Source organism: Leopardus geoffroyi, chromosome A3, assembly GCF_018350155.1.
Source record: "Leopardus geoffroyi isolate Oge1 chromosome A3, O.geoffroyi_Oge1_pat1.0, whole genome shotgun sequence".
In the NCBI taxonomy this organism is placed as follows: domain Eukaryota; kingdom Metazoa; phylum Chordata; class Mammalia; order Carnivora; family Felidae; genus Leopardus; species Leopardus geoffroyi.
This window is the reverse complement of record NC_059336.1, coordinates 120,230,625-120,249,893: the sequence shown is the minus strand read 5'-3', so window position 1 is coordinate 120,249,893 and position 19,269 is coordinate 120,230,625. Positions and strand designations below refer to the sequence as shown.

Here is a 19,269-nt window from a genome sequence, read left to right as displayed (position 1 = left end):
ATGGTCAAAGCCTTATTCAATAATTTCCAAAATAGAAAAATCCTGTTCTATTTGGAAATAGGACAAATGAAAGCAAGCACACTACCTGCAGTAAGAATGAAAATATAAATAAGTTGAGAAAGGCTTTAGATATTTTCATGACTCGTGACTCTTAATTAATGTCCGTAATAATTGGCATTTTATAGAACTATTTCCTTTTTTAAAAAAATTCTCAATGTCAATAATCTTTACCAAGATTAAAGAAAAGAAAAGAAAAGAAAAGAAAAGAAAAGAAAAGAAAAGAAAAGAAAAGAAAAAAGGGCAGTGCATTTTGTTAAATACTTTTTCTGTACCTACTGAAATGATCTTATAATTTTCTTTTTTAAACTGCTAACTTGGCAAATTACATTGTCTGATTTTTACGTATTAGTTAAATCTGCACTCCTAGGATAAATCTCACTTGATCATGGTGTATTATCCTTTTTACATACTGCTAGATTCAATTTTTTAATATTTTGTTAAAGATTTTTTCATGTTCATGAGAGAATTTGGTTATTGATATTCTTTTCTTGTAATGGCCTTTTTTGTCTTGGTATCAGGTTAGAGTGGCTTGATAAAACTTGGAAAGTGTTTCTTCTTCCTCTATTGAAAATTTATGTCAGATTGTTTTTATTTCTTCCTTAAATACATGATAGTATTCAATAGTTAAGCCCTCTAAGCTTAGAGTTTTCTTTGTGTGAAGTTAATTATGAATTCAATCACTTTAACAGATTTAGGACTATTTAGATTTTCTATTTATTCTTATGTCAGTTTTGTTAATTTGCCTTTTTTTTTAAGATTTTATTTTTAAGTAATGTCTACACCCAACATTAGGCTCGTACCCATAACCCTACGATCAAGAGTTGCATGCTCTACCAACTGAGCCAGCCAGGTACCCCTAACTTGTGTCTTTCATGGAATTTGTCTATTTCATCTAGGTTGCCAACTTTATTGGCAAAAAACTGCTTATAATATTTCCTTATCATCCTTAAGATACCTGTAGGATCTGTAGCAATGTCCCTTCTTTCATTTGTGATACTGGTAATTTGTGTTTTCTTTCCATTTTTCTTCATCAGGATTTCTAGAGGGTTATTAATTTATTTGATCCTCTTTTTTAATGTTTTTATTTTTGTGAGAGAGAGAGAGACAGAGCATGAGTGAGGGAGGGGCAGAGAGAGAGGAAGACACAGACTCTGAAGCAGTCTCCGGGCTCTGAGCTGTCAGCCCAGAGCCTTTTGTGGGGCTCAAACTCACAAACTGTGAGATCATGACCTGAACCGAAGTCAGACGCTTAACCGACTGAGCCACCCAGGTGCCCATATTCAATCTTTTTAAAGAACCAAATTCTAGCTCTTTGATTTTCTTTTCTTGACTCATTTTTTAAGGAGGATATTATAGATAAAACTAAAGGTCACTGTAATCCCTTCCTTAAACCCATGCCTCTCCTTTTGTTCCTGAGGTACCTATATCTATTCTCCTAAATTTCAAGTTTACCATCCCTCTACCATTTGCATATTAAAATAATGCTAATTTCTGCTACTCTGCTAGGACCTTCCATTTACTTACCACGTTTCCTGCTTCTGCAGCCAGCCGGGCAGCATAGCGAGCTATAAGCCGGTGTTCCTCATCCAGTCGGCTAGGACTGTCCAGGACACTACCAAGGAGACAAAAATTCAATAGGTGTGCATTAAACATCCCCTACCTTTGTTTTTCTTTTAGAAAGAACAGATGGGAGAAAGCTTGCAAACAATTATGGTAGCAAAAGAAACAGAAGCCTGGGTCATAGATACTAATGGTCCTCTGAGAGAAAGGGGGTTTAGAGAAATGATGAGGCCACATATGCCAAACTTATCTCCCTGCTCCTACACCATCAGAAGGGGTACTTCTTTTTGAATTCAAGGTCTGAGAAAAGACAGACCATCTGCAAAATCTGAAAGAGGGATTTCTAATCAAATGTTTTGGAAGAACTTGTGACTTTTACACATAGGTCTTGAATTTAAAAAGACCAAGAGAAAACTAAAGCACCATGAAAAACAGGGCTAAGGAAAAGTACTTAACACTGGCTGAACAGAAGTAAGAAGCCTAGGCAAGGGCAAGTCCAACATATGTTAAAGTCAGAGAAGAATCCATGGTATCAAACCTTCCCTTTCAACGCTCCTTTTTCTTCTTTTACCAAGCTTGTTACCATTATAGCCTCATCTTAGAGTAAATTAATTTACTTCATTACTCTTTCATAAGAGTGCTGGTACCCCCAAAACTGAAAGACCTACCTAGTTGGGATATCAAATACTGCTGCGCCTGGATGAAATAAGCTAGCTCTGTATATATGTGATGCAATGAACTTCGGACTGGATTATGAAATAATTCACTCCTTTAATTTAGCATGTTACATCAACTGTCATTTATCCGTTACATTATCTTGTAATAATTACTGAGGGGAATCTGGGAAGGGTGATGTTAAATCTATAGAAATGTGTCTGATCTGTTTTATGTATTTTTCCTAGATGTTTTCACCTTTCTATATTTCTAATCTCTGTGGATAATTCTTTAAGATTAACTTGGTCTTTCTTCTAGGATGGATTTTTTTTTTTAAGGTGCTTTAAGTCTTCTGCCTGTGCCATTTTAGAATATTTGATAATTTCAGGTATGCAAGTATCAGTCTCCAGCATGTCTCATCATCCTCTGAAAAGATGATCTTGTAATAAGAACATGCTAGCATCAGTTGGTTTTAATACATTAGGGCCAAGGCCCCAAGGTCAAGGCTGAACTGTAATATTTGTGCCTTAAAGATGTTTGTTAGAAATAAGAGAACTACCTTTATCTTCTGAATAAACAACAAAAATGAACATTTAACAATACAAGTGGATAATATTATAGAGGGAGTGGCAGCCTAAGAAATGGGACTTAAAGTGTCTGCCCTTTGTTTTGGCAAGGGATATAACAAACACTTCATTTTTTCCCTCTGTGCAAAAGAGCTCCTTTCTCCTCCATCATGTTCCACCCCCTAGGAAGGTTAATTCTGTTTGTCTTTTATACACAAGTGTGCACGACACGGTTGCTTTATTTGGCTATGCTTTCCAGTCAGAAACTAGAACTTTATGCTGATCAGAGGTTTTAAGGTCAATGAAAATTAAGAGGAAAATTAGAAAGGTTCCTTATTTTTCTGCTTGAGCTAACTTTCATTTTCAGAATTAGCCAGGAAATTTCTGACTTCTTTGAGGAAGCATGAAGCTAGGTTCAAGAAGAGATACAGTACTCACCCAATCCTCATGTTCCCCCAGGCCTCCAGCCACCAGTTCTTGCGCAGGAAGCCTAATCCCTAAGCGAGGAGGCTTGAGGACCTAAGCTAGACCCACCATAAATCTCTTTGGGCTGAAATATCAGGTAGCAGTCCCTGACCAACATTCTGCTCCTATTTTCACCATGGAAACTTTTAATCACCTACACAAATGCCCTTATTGATAATAAGTAAGCTGTCCTGCCAGGGGTGAGACACCTCTATTCCTAGATCCCAGGAGCTGAGACAGAGTGTACAGAAATCATCTGTTGGATGAAGAGACACTCTTTGTGATACAATGCATAATTATCAGGCCTTCCCTCCCCTCCCATAGGATAGGCCTATATTAAACATACTTGGGAAGTAAAGAAGTAGACTTTAGAGATAAATGCCTAAACATATCAATGCTATTTAGTCACACTGGTAAAATTACGGGAAATGGTATGAAATATAAAAAACAATCCTTTTCAAAGATATATATTTCACATTAATTATTCTTGTCATCGCAGGAAATAAAACAAGCTCAAATGACCTTCCCATGAAGCCATCGCAGGTTCTGTGCAAAACTAAGATCAAAATGCAAGGCTCCAGCTCTCTTATGTGCTCAGTTAATAAAGTATGGCTTCCTCTCTAAAATTAAGAATCCGTTTGGCATAGTGACTCTTATTTGCTGCTAGGTGAAGTGGAGGGATGGCTTTATATGATTTAAACTTTACCTGCTATTCTCCTTGCAGAATGGTGGTAGGTGTGGGCACAGAGTGGACAGGTAGCTTTGTGTCTGCCTGAATGTAACAGCACTTAGATTGGTATTAATCCTTTTAAAGGGTTAACTTTGCTAGAGTTAGTGGTTATCAAATGTTTTTCCATCCTAACCCACTGAGGAACCAGGCATATTCTCACATTAACAGTGAGTCCTTACCACAGTTGTCAAAGAAAGGGGTACATGGAGTTATTATAATACATACAATATGAGGAGGAATATATGTTTTGGAAAAGGCCCTGGGGTGACAGTGATCCAATATCACTGCTAAAAACCACTGGTTTAGTTAATCAATGATGGATCTGGGAGAAAAAGATGAAGATGTAGCACGTAAAGACGTTCTAGGGTGATGGCACCTTAGACGAGACAAAGTGAGACATCTGTGGGTTGATCAACCTTAAGCCCTGAATGTCGACAGAAAGGGGTCATTATTTAGACAAGAATGAACAGTGAGATGTGGCATCAGGTAACTCTGTGCATGTGCATCTTGAGACTGCACATCTGTCTGAGATTTGCTCAGCCTTTACGTGTGGGCCGAAGGAAGCGAACTCCACTTCATAAGAGCATTTCTGACTATATGTTTAGGTAAGTGCCCGGGCTTGGCAAGGCTCCTTCTCTTTCAGAAGTTAATGCTTTAGCAATTATTTAAGCTCTGCCAAACATAGCTGGTAGCTTCTCAAGAAAAACCCCACATGCAGAGCTTTTTCCAGCTGGCAACCCCAGGTAACATAGCTCTCCCTCCCTCTGATCAGCCCTTGGCTACCCGCCTGCTGCTGCTGCGCTACCACTGACCGTGCACAGTGTTGCAGACGGGCCACATAGGAGGCTATCAGCGCATGCTCATCGGCCAAGTGACTGGGTATATCCTGGCTATACTGTAACCTAGGAACAATGGAGGCAAAGACAGCAAGCACGACACAGACACATATAGAGCGAGAAATGAACATGGATTAAAATGGGCAAACTTCAAAGAAAATTGGAAAAAAAAATCATGATAAGGAAAATAAAAAACACAATGCATAATGGAATATGGTGTTAGACCATAGAGAATACATTTCACAAATCCTTTGGACAAAAGCAGTCCCTCAGGAAACAGCCTTGGTTGATGACACTTTAGCCTTTGAGCAGAAGAAACCAAGGAGGGGTCGCCAAGGAGCCTTGCCCACCAGTCTTACCCAGGTTCTGGGCTCTGGGATGGACGCACCATTTTAGGGAATGCCCTCTGGCAGGAAAACAGGCAGCCTGGGTCTATCTAACATCACTAAACGCCCTCTAATGCTTTTACAGTTTTGTCTACACATTAAGAGATTTTCAGTGTCACCTCATGATACCAGTTAAACCTTTTTATTTTTATAAGGATACTGCCTTTAGCATCATTCTATTTTCTCCCATAAAACTGATACTTAAACCAAACTTGTCAGAGTTGTTTCTCATTGTAAAACACTGTATGCATTCTGAGTGAGGCTCTTTTATAGACGTTCCGTAGGACTCTGCACATGAGTTTTTAAAAATTTTTTACTCCAGAAATGTTAAACCGTGCACAAAATAAACTAATGACTACTTTTCACGTACCCAACCTCAAAGAAATCAACATTTTGTCAACTTGCTGAGTCTATCCCTCAACTTTTTGCCTTGAAAGGGGTAGCTGGAGAAAAATCCCAGTTTATTACTTCATTTTGGAATACTTAATTTATATAGCCATAATGCCATCATCACACCTAAACACATTTAAGAAAAAGTTTTAATCCAACCCATCTAAAAATTTCCAATTTAATATCCATTTACATTTAAAATCAAGATCCCAGCAAGGTTCACACACTTTGCATTTGGTTTGTATGTTTTTGTTTTTAATCTTCCTTTTCCTTGTTTCTTTCATGTCATTTGTGAAGAAAACAGCATATCCTACATTCTGGATTTAACGGATTGCTTCCTTGTTGCCATTCAATTTGTTTCTCTATTCCCTGTGGCTGGATCTGGATATTTGATTGATGTTTTTGCTTTTGTTTCATTTTTGAGAAGAGGCTAGAATCTGTCATAGGTAATACGGTGCACTTACAAATCAAATAGGGGCACATAATGGAATATAAACATTGATCAGTGAATTCAGAAGTTATTGGTCACATCTCTCTAGTAGAAAGTTCCCCACCAATTTTTCACCTACTGGCTTTAGCATTTACTAATGAGTCTTTCCTAGATTCATTAGTTCTTGTGGGGTTGCAAACGTCCAGTTTCCAATTTTATCATCTTTTCTGCATTTATTAGTTTATTTGTTTATCATGAAATATCATTCATTCAAGAAAGGTAAAACAAATGGTTGACATTTATTACTTAACAAATTTCAGAACAATGAGTTAGGGCCCTAGTAACCTACAATGATTACCAAGGAGTTTTTTTTTTTTTCATTATGATCTCATAGATTTTTATGTACCCGATTGCTTCAATCCATTATAATATTTTAGATGCTCAAATTATCCTGTCTTTGGCCAGTGGGAGCCCCCTATAAGTAGGCTCCTGTGTTAATCTAATATATCCATTAGATATTATCAGCTTCCTTGCTTGGCACAGTATGATGTCCCAGTCTCGTCTTGTGCATGTCCTGCCCCACATCTGGAATCAACTATTCTTTCAAGGATTCCAGGTTCCCGTTACTAGGAAAGAGTATTTAGAGACCACAGTCAGGGTACTAGGGTGCTCTTTATTCCTGGAGTATCATCACTGCTTCTAGAACTTTTCAGTGGATAAAGCTAGGAAATCTATGTATTTTAGAAGAAATAAAAACAGGTTCTCTCACTACTTTCAGATGCCATTCAATTTTCTGTTAGCGTGCATTGTTTTTGAGAAATCACTTCAAAACCTTATCTTTGGGGGCACCTGGGTGGCTCAGCCAGCTGAGTGTCCGACTTTGGCTCAGGTTATGATCTCGCCATTAGTGGGTTCGAGCCCCGCTTCGGGCTCTGTGCTTACAGCCCGGAGCCTGGAGCCTGCTTCAGATTCTGTCTCCCTCTCTCTCTGCCCTTCCCCCACTTGCACTCTGTCTCACTCTGTCTCTCAAAAATAAATATTTAAAAAAAGTTAAAAAACAAACAAACCTTATCTTTGTTCCCTTGTGTACAACATTTTGTTTTCCTCTAGCTGCTTTAAATATCTTTTTATCATTGGTTTTCAGCAATTTGATTGTGATGTGCTTTGGTATGGTTTTCTCTGTTTATCCTGATTACAATTTGCCGAACTTCTTTTATCTATGGGTTTATGGTTTTCATTTAATTTGCAAAAATTTATTTGGAAATTTGGAAAAAAAATTTCCTGGAATAATTTTTCTCTCCTCCCTCTTTTAAACTGCTTGACATTGTTGCGTAGGTCTTGAGAAGCTCTGTTAATTTTTCAGCCACTTTTCTGTGTTTCATTCAACTTATTATTTATTTATTTTACAGAGAGCAAGAGTGAGCACAAGTGAGCGAGGGGCAGAGAGAGAGAAGCAGGGCTTGAGCTCACCCGACGCGGGGCTCGAACTCATGAACCATAAGATCATGACCTGAGACGAAGTCAGATGCTTAACCAACTGAGCCACCCAGGTGCCCCTTCTGTGTTTCATTTTAGATAGTTTGTATTGCTGTGTCTTTAAGTTCAGTGGACTTTTTTTTATCTACAATTTCTGATCTACTGTTAAGTCCATCTATGGAATTTTTCATTTCAGGTACTATCCCTTTCAACTCTAGAAGTTCTATTTTTCAATTTAAAACTTTGTCATTGAAGTAGAATATATATTCAGAAACTTCCAATATGTTTACACTTGGTTCTTTTTTATTTTCATTTTTCTCATTATGTTAATATTTTCCTTTACATTTTTCTATTTATTGTGAGTGTTTTATAGTCCATGTCTGCTCACTGCATCATGCCTGCTATTTCTGGCTCTGTTTGTATTGACTAATTTAATTCTGGTTACAGGCCATACCTTCCTGCTGCTTCCTACGTCTTCTAAATTTTTACTGGATGATGGAAATTGTGAGTAGTATGTTGTTGAATGTCTGAATTTTGTTGTCTTCTTCTGAAGACTCTAGTAGTCAGTTAATTTACCTGTGGACAGTTTGGTCCTTTTGAGGCCTGTGTTAAAGCTTCATTAGTGCAGATCTATGGTAATTTTTATCTAGGGCTATTTTCACCCTGCTCGTGAGGTGTGGCCTTTCCGGGGTGCTCCAAGGGTTCCATGATGTCTCTATTCTGGTTGATTGGAACCCAAACAATGGCCTGAGCTTGAGTAGCTGTTCTACTTTCAAATCCCTGGGAGTTGAGTTGTTCTTTCCCAGGTAGCTGTTCTTTGGTGGTCCTGTGAAATCTCATTCTATGCACAAGCAGCTTGTTTTCAGCCAAAGACATAACAGACCTGTATGCAGATTTATGGAGCTCTTTCTCTAAATGCTTCCTCCCCTCCGGTATTCTACTTGGCAAATTATAGCCTCCCTAAACTCCAATCTCTGTCTTCTTATTCTCAGCAAATAAGGCTTACTCTGCTTGTCTCTGGCACTGGAGTTTGGTAAATGCCTCCCAGCAGAAAGCCTGGGCAATCATAGGGCTCTCCTCATTTACTTTCTTTCCCTTGGAGAAGAGTCCTGCCCTACTTACTGTCTAATTTCTGAAAACAGTGTTATATTCAGAATAGTTTTCTAGACGTTTATAGTGGAAGAGCTAATCTTATAGTAGTTACTTCACCATGACCAGCGTGGAATTCTCTCCCATAGTAACTCATTTTGTATCATACTTTTGTAAAGTATTTGTCTACTTCAAACTAAAAATTAAAACAAAACAAAACAAAAGTGCTTCTTTCTAAGACAGATTGAAAAGTAGCAGTGTTATATAAGGCCATCATAAGGGTTTCAGCTTTTACTCTGATATGAGAAGTTATTGGTGGGTTTTGAGCAGAGGTAGGGTATGAAAGAACTTATATTTTAATAAGATCATTTGCACTATGGAAGATAAAGTGTCAGAGAATGGGGAGGCAGCAGCTAATTAGAAGCTTCCTGCAACGTTCCATATGAGAGACAAGAGTGGCCAGCAAAGTAGCAGTAGCTATAGAGGTGTATGAAATAGCAAGATCTTGGACAGATTCTGACAGTGTTTTTGGATAAAGCTGATCTAATAATCTGACATTTTTGACGAAATAAGCATTAAGACTTCTGACCGAGCAACTACAGGAATGAGACCGCCATTAACTGAGCCGGTGAAGACCCTGAGAGAAGTAGGTTTGGTTGGGAAGATACAGAACTCAGCTTGGGACATCTAACTAAGGTATGCATTAGATCCAAGTGAAGATACCACTGAGGAGGAAGATAATGAGGTTAGAGCTCAGCAAAAAAGGCCTGGTCTGGAAAAATAAGGTTAGAAGTCACTGGTATGTAGACAGTATTAAAAACTGTGAGTCTGGATGGGATCACCTACAGTGAGGCCAAACAGAAAAGAGAAGTGCTCCCTGTGGCATACTAACATTTAGAGTTCAAAGAGGTATGGAATAACTAGCAAAGGGGGCCAAGAAGGAAGAGGAGGAAAAGCAGAAGAGCACAATAGCTGGAGGCAAGTATAGAAAGCGTTTCAAGTAGAAGGGAGCGATCATCTATGTCAAATGCCATGGATAGATCAATTAAGATAAGTCCTGAGAATTCATCAGTGAATTTAACACTGAGGAAGTCACTGGTCTCCTTGAAAGAACTGGTTTGGCAGCGAACAGGATGTGAAAATCTGACCAAGGTGCGTTCCAAAGGGAATGGCAGAAAAGAAATTGTAGGCATTCACTATAGAAGCAATAGTCCAATTAAACTCCATTTTAACTTTCCATGAAAACTGCTATTCAGAACTAGTGTCTTTGGCCAGATAATGAGGAATCTAAACCAAAATGAAAGGCATTATCAGTAGCCATCTACAGTAAATAAGGCACTTAAGTGTCCATATATTTTCTGACAATTCTGTGTCAGGGTATGGGTGTTATGTTAGATAATACATGTGATAATATATACTCCATTGAAAGGTGTACCTGTGTTTCCAGATTTTTTTCCTTTAAATTCTTTCCTTTTGATAAAATATAAATCTATATACAACCCCCAACTTATAAGTAGGTTTTGCTTTAGAAATCTGTTTTTCTAAAGCAAAGTCAGTAGTTTGGAATAGTTTGGAATCCCACACAAGTGATAAATACATAAAATAATGATAATGATAATGATAGTAATAATGATAATAATAATAATAATAATAATAATAATAATAATAATAATTTGTTCTATTCTAGGCTGACACATGTCAATTCCATCCATAAAAGTAAGTGATTTTCACGGCAGAATATACAATAGTTCTAGTAGTATTTCTGATGGAAATTTGGCATTTGAGTCAATGTCTGCAGCACCTCCTGGATGTCAGGCACCGTGCCAGGAGAAGAAGACATACCACAGTAAGCAGGATCCAGACATGGCTGCTGCTCTCTTGATGTTAACAGTCTAGTAGAAAAAGAGATGATCACACAAATAAATGTAAAATGGCTAATATAGTAAGTGTTAAGATGACAGGGACACTGTTCTTCTCTAAGAAAACTTAATAGGGGTTCCTCTTTGGCTCAGTCAGTAGAGCATGTGACTCTTGATCTCAGGGTTGTGAGTTCGAGCCCCACATTGTGTGTACAGCTTACTTAAGGAACAAAACAGAAAAAACAAAACAAAACAAAAAAAAAACAAAGAGGAAGAAGAAGAAGACATAAGAATAGAATGTTGCCCAGTTAGGGAGATCAGCAAAAGCAAGGGTGAGTAGAATAAACCAGAGTTAAAAAAGAGGAGTGACAATGAAATGAACACATCTCTCTCTGTAGCATATTTTCCTTCCCAAGACACCCTCCCAGCTCTATGCATTTGAAACAAGCTTCTAGGTGCTCCAGATGCACACTCCAGGGTGACACCTGCTCTCCAAGATGATGGGGGCCTTTGAATCTAAGGCAGAGTGTCTCATGGCTTCAGCAGAAGCTCCAGTGGCAGCAAGAGAGGGTGCTTTGGCAGAAGTTAAGAGACACACTTGTGGGGTCAGGACATAAGGGAAAGGGATGTGAGTGGTGAGGGTGGGGATGAAGGGTAAATTGTGGTGGGACAAGGTCAGAAGCAGAGGCTGCTTCTGGAGTGGCAGTTTGTAGCCCCGGAGCAGGACTCATTGCTCGGCAGGAGGCAGGAGAGCACAGCATCTGAGAGCACGGGCTCTGGAGTGAGGCAGGCTTGGGTTTAATCCATACTCTGATACCTGCTTGCTATGTGAACTTGGGCTTTAATCTGTCCACAGAGAGATTCAGTCCCCTCATCTGTAAAATAATAATATAAAATCTACCTCATGTATTACTGACTTTAGAGAGTACAGGAAGGATTACAGAAGATAATGTAGTAGTCATTATCAGCAGAGTACCTGTGACCTTATCACAGACTTTCACATATGCTCTTTTGCTTATTCTCAGAATAATCTTACCAAAAGGTATTACTGTAATCCTCACAAGTTTACATTTCCAGCTCTGACCTCCCCCTGGAGCTCCAAGATTGTGTATTAGAGGGCCTAGTCAGCATCTCCCCTTGGCTGCCTAACAGGCATCCCAAACTGAACATGTTCAAAACAGAGCTCATTCTCTCCACCCACTTCCTCACCTGCCACTCTCCCAGGCTGACCAGTTGAAAGGAACAGCACCACCACTCACCCAGTCACCGAGCTCAAAGCAGAAGTCTTGTTTCTTCTTCTCATTTCCTCGTGCCCCACATCCAATTCCTTAATCAGCCCTACTGGCTGCCCTCCGAAACCAGCCCCCTTCACTGCCCCCACTGCTGCCATCCTTTCTATCTGGCAAGTCTCACCAAGTGCCACCCAACAGCCCTTGACTGCCCTCCTCTTCCACTCTTGCCCACTACAGTCGATTCTCCACACCACAGTGAGTGATCTTTTAGTAGTGGGGGTGATGAAAATGTTCTAGAATTGATTGTGGTGATGGCCACACAACTCTGTAAGCATACCCCAACCCACTGAATCGTACACTTTATGTGGATGGATTGTATGGTGAATGAATTATGTCTCAGTAATCTATTAAAGAAATAAATAAACAGTTCTGAAACCACTATCCATGCTACCAGGGCTAAACAAATAGGCACAGGGATGGTAGGTGATGGGGGCCGGGTTTCTCACTCTTGGAGAGGAAAGTTACAGATAACCAGGGGTGGGGGCAGCTATAGTGAATCATGCAGTACTGGAGTAGAACCAGATACTTCAGTAGAACTCATGTCCTTTATTTCTCTGCCCTGAATGGAATAAGCAGGCAATGTTAATAAGATGCCACATGCTTGAAGTAATTGAAGAAGAAAACCCCTTTCCTAACAGAAGAAGTACTGATTAAGATACAAAACAGCAGCACGACTTGAAGAAAAGGAGTAAGTTTCTGGATAAAGCCTCGTGAGTCCTCACTCTCAATGAACGTATAGTCTAGAAAAGCATGGAACAAACAGGTAATTATGATACACTGATATGTACAACATGCTATGAATCACAGAGGAAGAACACTTAACCTAGTTGTAGGGTATTAGGGAGGGCTTCCTGGAGGAGCTGAAGCTAAGTTCAGAAGGAAGAATTAGATGACAAAGAGAGGGACATAAAAGGAAAAAGGAAGGGAAGGCACAAAAAGGAAGGAGCAGGTGCAGAAACCTGCTTGGGGAACTGTAAATGATTTGAGTAATTCTGGGTGTAGAAGCCAAATAAAAAGAATGAAATAAGGTAGGGCTGGGAAGACTAGCAACCGTCACCCTGGAGCAGCCTCCAAAGCCACACTGAAGAATGTGGGCCTAATCCTGTACAATTGTGTTGCCACTAGCCACACGTACCTGTTTACATTCAAATTAATTCAAATTAAGTTAAAATTCACTCCTCTGTCACATTTCAAGTGCTTGACAGCCACACTTGGCTAATGGCTACCATTCTGGTTTCTATGCTATTGGACAGTGCTGTAGAAACAAAGAGCCACTGGAAAGTTTTAACCAGGAGAGTAACATCATTAGATCTGCATTTCAGTAAAATGTCTGGTAACAAAGAAAGGACTAGATTGGGGGTGAGGTGGGGAGTAGACTGGAGATTTCCTAGTAAGATCCATGAAAAAAGTAGGAATTTATACCACAGCACTGATTTGTTTTAAATATCTGCTTTACTATGGCTAAGTTAAAATATTGTAATAGTTTGATGTTAGAAGGAGTGAAGAGCCATGGTTAAACTGGATCACCATAGGAATTTCAGCATTGCTATAGGAATTTCCATTATAAGTGCAAGCCTTTGGCACACCCCTTTCACCACAAAGCAGCATACCGCACGGAGTCGGCTTTTTTTTTTTAATGCTTATTTATTTTTGAGAGAGAGAGTGCAAGCAAGCAGGGAAGGGGCAGAGAGAGAGGAAGACACAGAATCTGAAGCAGGTTCCAGGCTCTGAGCTGTCAGCACACAGCCTGATGTGGGGCTCGAACCCACCAACAGTGAGATCATGAACTGAGCCAAAGTTGAGATGCTAACCAACTGAGCCACCCAGGTGCCCTGCATTGAGTCAGCTTCTTAAGAGCAGATATGGTCAAGATACTCAAGTTAACAGCCTCCAAATGTGAAAAACGTGTAAAATTGTGTGTGGGGGGGTTCTGTACATTTGTTGGATCTGAGTATGTGCCTGCCCTTTGCTAGTGTGAATGTGAGGTAGCTGGAAGAATCTGGATGACAAGAACTCATGCTATGGTCTGGTTCCTCTGTGTCCCACAGGCACTTCTAATTCAACATAATCTTGCTATCTTCCTGCCCAAATCTTCCTCCCGTGTTTCGACCATAAGTACCGTAAGCCAGAAAGGAACCTGGAGGAGAATCATCTATTCCCTTCCTTGGCCCCCCACATCCAAACTCCACAGAGTTTGGATCACTCTGTGGACCACTCTCAGGATCCCTCAGGCATCTCAGTCTGAACACGCAATGCTGAACTCACAGTTTTTCTCCCCAGACCTGTTCCTTCTTCCCCTCTGTTCTGCTGACAGTCCATAATGGATGTAATTCTTGCTCAGGTTGAGGACCTCCAGCTTCAGTCCAATGAGAGGAGGTAACTATTACTTCAGTGCAAGGAGAGGAGTTACTATGCTTCTGTAAGCTTCAATTTTCCAACCTTAAGCTTTAAAGTATGGACTTGGAAATACTCAAGCTTTCTGTTTGTACTAACCTGAGTTAGAACTGCTGAAGGGTTTACCTTAAATGCTTGAATGGAAATGGAATTTAATCCCAACCCAGAGGCAGCTAAAACCTGGCTGATTGCCTGGGCCATCAGATGGACTTTGGAAATCTGCCAACACTGAGGACCCTGCAGTCACATAAAATTATGTGTTAATTTTCAATTACTCTGCTTTTCTGTCTCTCAAAAATAGATTGGAGAAAAAAGTAATTCTTGTGTTGTCTCAGATTCTCATGAAGAATTCATGCAAGCTAAGTTGTTTCATGATCGTGCTTAAACCCTCATTAATTCTTGCTTTTCAACCAAACTCACTCTCATTTCACAGGAGGGAAGAGCACCAATAGCCTGAGTCCACAAATGGATAATTTCTGGCTTGACCAATTTCAGTTTGCCTCCTTTCTTCGTTTTGCCAATATTTCTGTTGTTCTCAGTCTAAAAAACAACAGATTGTGGCTTCTGTCATTCTTCAGTATTCTGTAGATAACAAGATAAAACCTTTACCTTGGCACCCACTCAGAAAGCCATTGTAATACTATTATAGTGCAACGCATCTCTTAACTTGGTCATGTGTCTTCAGCTCAGAAATAATATAGAATATGGCATTTTCTGGCCTTTAAAAAATACTTTTCCTTCTTGTGAAGTATGTGTTAAGTTAAAAATTTTTGACTGATAAAATCGTGCCTTTACTTATGATTCCTAGTAATTGGTAACTTCTTAGAATTAGTGGCTCTAATATCTACGTGTTGCTACCCAAAGATGGTGGCACACAATACATCTTTATAAACCAAACAGACTAGAAAGCACTATTTAATATTTGAGGAAAATAAAAATGAGGTGGTAGGGGGGTAAACAGGGCCTCCTGAAACAAATTTATGCTAATGCGGGAGTGATAATAATCTACTTAGGTATGCAATTTTTTTTTCAGAAATCACCCAAAAAAGAAGTCTATAGCTAATGTCTCTTCAGCATCCTTACCTTCTCCACAGACAGCAGACCCCCTTCTTTGGGAAACCGACCCCTACCCATTCAACCGTGGTAATCTAGGTAGGGCCACCAAACAGAAAACCCCTGGATGGGTAACATGATCTAAGACGGACCAAAAAGAACTCTCATTGGGAGTTTCCAAGTTGGAACTAAGAGAAAGGCAATCGCTATAGGGTTGAGGTTATGAAATATGAACACACAGGTCTCACGGATATATTCCCTGCTGTGTGAAAGGTAACTATTATAGGGAAGAATCAGCTGACATACAACAGGGAGGAGCAAGGAGCATGGGGGTAGCAGAGGGAGACAGGGAAACACCTAAGTGAGTTATAGCCCCCCTGGCTCTGGTCATCCCTGAGGCCCAGGCACGTACAGCCCTGCTCTTCTTCCCCCCAGTTTGGCTACAAAAACAAAAAAATCTTCTTGTTTTCCCTAAGCTCATCCAAACTGAGCTTCTGTCACTTATAGCCAAGGGTTCTGACTAAAATAGAAACTGATACTAGAAGTGGGGAGTAACACTGAGTGGAACTAGCTGAGTCGGGTCGAGGAATGGATGGTAGCAACACTCCATCCCAGGAAGGGGACACATCTATCTTTGCTACGTGGCCACTAAGAAAAGCAACTGGTTCAACTGTGATCTTAAGGATCGTGGGGCTTCGATCTTGTGCCCCTGATGGCTGGAGTTCCAGGCACCGGAGAGGAATAACAGGATGGAGCAGTGATTTCCCGAAGTCTTCAGAACGAAGGGAGGGAGATGGGTTGTCTGGAAGCCAGTTGCTTCAGCCCACCAAGGGTGAGATAATGAAGACAATTAGGATCTCGTGGGGGCTGTATTGTTCCAAAAACCCCAAATATAAACCTCAACTCTTTGGCAGAGTCGGGTAGGGACAATTACCCAGTCACATGGATAGTCTGTGGTTCGAAGCGCTTCCTGTACAGACTACCAGCTAAACGTTCTGCATCTTCCCTTTGCCTTCTAATTCCTGGAGCGGGCCTTCTTCTGGGCTCCTCTCCCCATCCGATTATGCTGTAGTCTTCTCCAGTCTGTAAAATCTCTTTCCACTCACCCACCTGCTTTGCTGCTTCCAAATTCTTGTTGGTATGGTCTCCTCTTTCATTTTTCTTTCTTCTTGCGGGTTTTTACTCAAAATAATCCCAACACTGTCATTTTGGTGGTGTTTCACAAGGAAACACAGCAGATGTGGCTTAATATGCCATGTTTTCCGTCACCTCCCTTTTCCCGCTGTCCAAATTACAATTCTCCTACTTTCTGATCTCTACCTTTGTGGACTGGGTGCAAAGTGCTTACAACTTATCATTTGCTTCAGGGCAGGAGGGGCTAAGGAGTCATAGAAAGACACACCTAGACCTGACCTGGGTGAATGGACATAACCTATGTAACCAGGGTCCAGGGCTGTTACAGCACGTGGACAGACTCCTGGGAGAGGCATGCACCCATTTGCAGTTGTACGTGGAATGCTACATTATGGGAAGGAAAACCCTAGGCGAGGAAACCTGTATGAGAAGGTGTGTATATGTATATACTTTTGCACACATCTGTGTGCTCGGTAGCAAAACGGTGGTCTGCCAACAGCCTCTGTTATTTGTCCTTCCCACGATCTCTCTCTTCTGTTCTTGACAGTATGACCATCTTTTGGGGACACACTCCCTCCTCTGTTTTGATGATATAGGTTTAATGGGTGTGGCCTACCACATACACAAGGGTGGGCAGTAATCCAATCCAGGACAGTTAAGAACCCTTCCTTGGAGTTTTCTAATCGAAGGGAGGAAAAGCATAACTTCTTGAGTGCCAACGCTGTGGCTGTGCGTCTGAAGCCATCGGCGGTATTGAGAAGTAGGTGTTTTGCAGCAGTAGGGAATGAAGATGGCATTCTGTGAGTAACCAAGAGATGGAGAAGCCACAGATAGACATCCCGACGGCTTTTAAGTTGCTTTTGTGATCCGTGGACACTTCTGCCTTTGTCTTTGTGGGTTTGTCTCTTTTTGTTTTCCTTTTTGTTTTTTTAACTATACTAAGAACACATACCATAAGATCTACCTGGTACTAACTACGAGCACAATGCTATAGAGCAGTTCATTTACAACCTTTTCATCTTGCTTAATTGGGTTTGTGCATTTTAAGTTAAATTTTAATACACGAAGTTAAAAGAGTTAATACTAATATACCAACTGAATGCACAAAGCAAAAAGTGTCATATTGGAAGTTTTTGTTACTGCCATAGTTATATGAACTGCCCACAGAATTGTAAAAGTTTAAATATTCATAAATAACGCTAAGGCTTTAGAAGACATTAGAAAATATTGGCATAATTTTCGATATTGGTCTGAATATATGTTATGATTTAAAACAGTACAATAGTGGGTGCCTGGGTGGCTCAGTTGGTTAAGCATCCGACTCTTGGTTTCGGCTCAGGTCATGATCTCATTGTTCATGGGTCTGGGCCCGTGTCAGGCTTTGTGCTGGAAGCGCAGGGTCTGCTTGGGATTCTCTCTCTCCCTTCTCTTTGCCCCACCCCCCGGCTCGCTCACTCTCTCTCTCTCAAAATAAAAATGAATGAATAAATAAAATAATACAGTACCTTAGTCCAGAGACTAATACCACCATTCACATTCTGAACCCTGGGGAAAAAGAGGGACAGAAGCAAGCCTTGGAGGAAATCCAGTAGAAGGGGGAGACTTTAAGCCTCTGTTTTAAAGTTTTGAAAGTTTTTTGTTGTTTGTTTTTAAGTACATTGTTCTCATTATTTTATTTTATTTACTTTAATTTTTTTAATGTTTATTTATTTTTGAGAGAGAGAGACAGAGCATGAGCAGGGAAGGGGCAGAGAGAGAGGGAGACACAGAATCCGAAGCAGGCTCCAGGCTCTGAGCTGTCAGCGCAGAGTCCAACGCAAGGCTCAAACTCACTATCTGTGAGATCACGACCTGAGCCGAAGTCGGACGCTCAACTGACTGAGCCACCTAGGCGTCCCTCTTCTGGTTTTTTTTTAAAGAAAGCAAATTTCCAGGAACTATTTAGTCTAAAGCAAAGATGAAATTTCTTTCCAATTATAGAAATTTCAATATAGGAATACTAGAAGAATATTATATAGAGCAAATCCCTACAGTGGACCCTCTCAGGAACATAATTCACAGCATCTCACATGACAGCCAGCATCTTTGCCATTGATAAGTTTTTCTTCTTTAAAAAGTCACTCTTACATTTGTGAGCATCTTCTATTTGGACTCACATAGTATTTTTGACCCTTGGAGCTATCACTACTTTCATATGCACTGCCTCCTGAAAAGGCAGAAACTGTAGCTCTTACAGAAACTGTAGCTCTTGAATTTTTCCTGCATTTTTATTACTGTGCATGCTCTTGTCTGATTCAGTGATTTATGTCGTATGCTGAGTCCTAAAGGAAACTTCTTAATTCTGGAGAGTAGCTTTATTCTCCTTGAGGATTCTCTGCCCCAGCAGAGGAAGGTTCTGTATGACTGGGATGATGTGCTGGGTTCCTAGCTTTCACCAGACTCTGGAGACACACGTCTAATGACATTTGGAGGAAAAAAGAAAAACTGACGAATCCTTAAGGAAGTAAATAGAATACTAGTTGGAAATTTACATTGGTTTGGTAACTTGGGCCACAAAAAGCCAAATCTGCGGATTATGCAATTGATGCCCACGTGTTACATCATAATCTCATCCTGAATATAAATGAAATGTAAAATTCTAAGGACTAAATTGTTAGGGTGGGAGCATCTTGTTCCCATATGGCAACTACTCTTCTTCATAAATTATAGCGCTCAGTCTTCCTTTCTGGCCTGCTAAGGGCTCTGGCTGCCTTTGTTCTGCTGGTCAACGCCTACAAAGTCTGTGATAACCACCTCTAGGAAGGACCAAGTCTACTAGACTTTGCTAAAAAGAGTGTCATCTATAAGTTATTGTTTCTTCACCACCTCTTCTCTCATCAGTTTAGTTCTTAATTT

The 19,269-nt window shown here is 40.2% G+C and overlaps 1 protein-coding gene across 28 annotated transcripts in view; it reads right to left on the bottom strand.

The window, feature by feature from the left end:
- DTNB (dystrobrevin beta) overlaps window positions 1-19,269 on the bottom strand; it is a 242,724-nt gene that overhangs the window by 56,980 nt on the left and 166,475 nt on the right. For 20 of the 28 annotated variants that reach the window (XR_006703731.1, XR_006703732.1, XR_006703733.1 and 17 more), the window contains 2 exons: window positions 4,848-4,937; window positions 1,585-1,672 (listed from right to left, as the gene is read on the bottom strand). Coding sequence is in view for 21 of the 28 variants with exons in the window: in XM_045447519.1 (XP_045303475.1) it covers window positions 1,585-1,672; window positions 4,848-4,937 (178 nt within the window). In the remaining 7 variants the exon portion in view is untranslated. Of the gene's footprint in view, window positions 1-1,584; window positions 1,673-4,847; window positions 4,938-10,438; window positions 10,535-14,446; window positions 14,728-17,879; window positions 17,920-19,269 lie in introns of those variants that run through there. The other 8 variants (XM_045447523.1, XM_045447514.1, XM_045447521.1 and 5 more) reach the window with 4 other exon arrangements.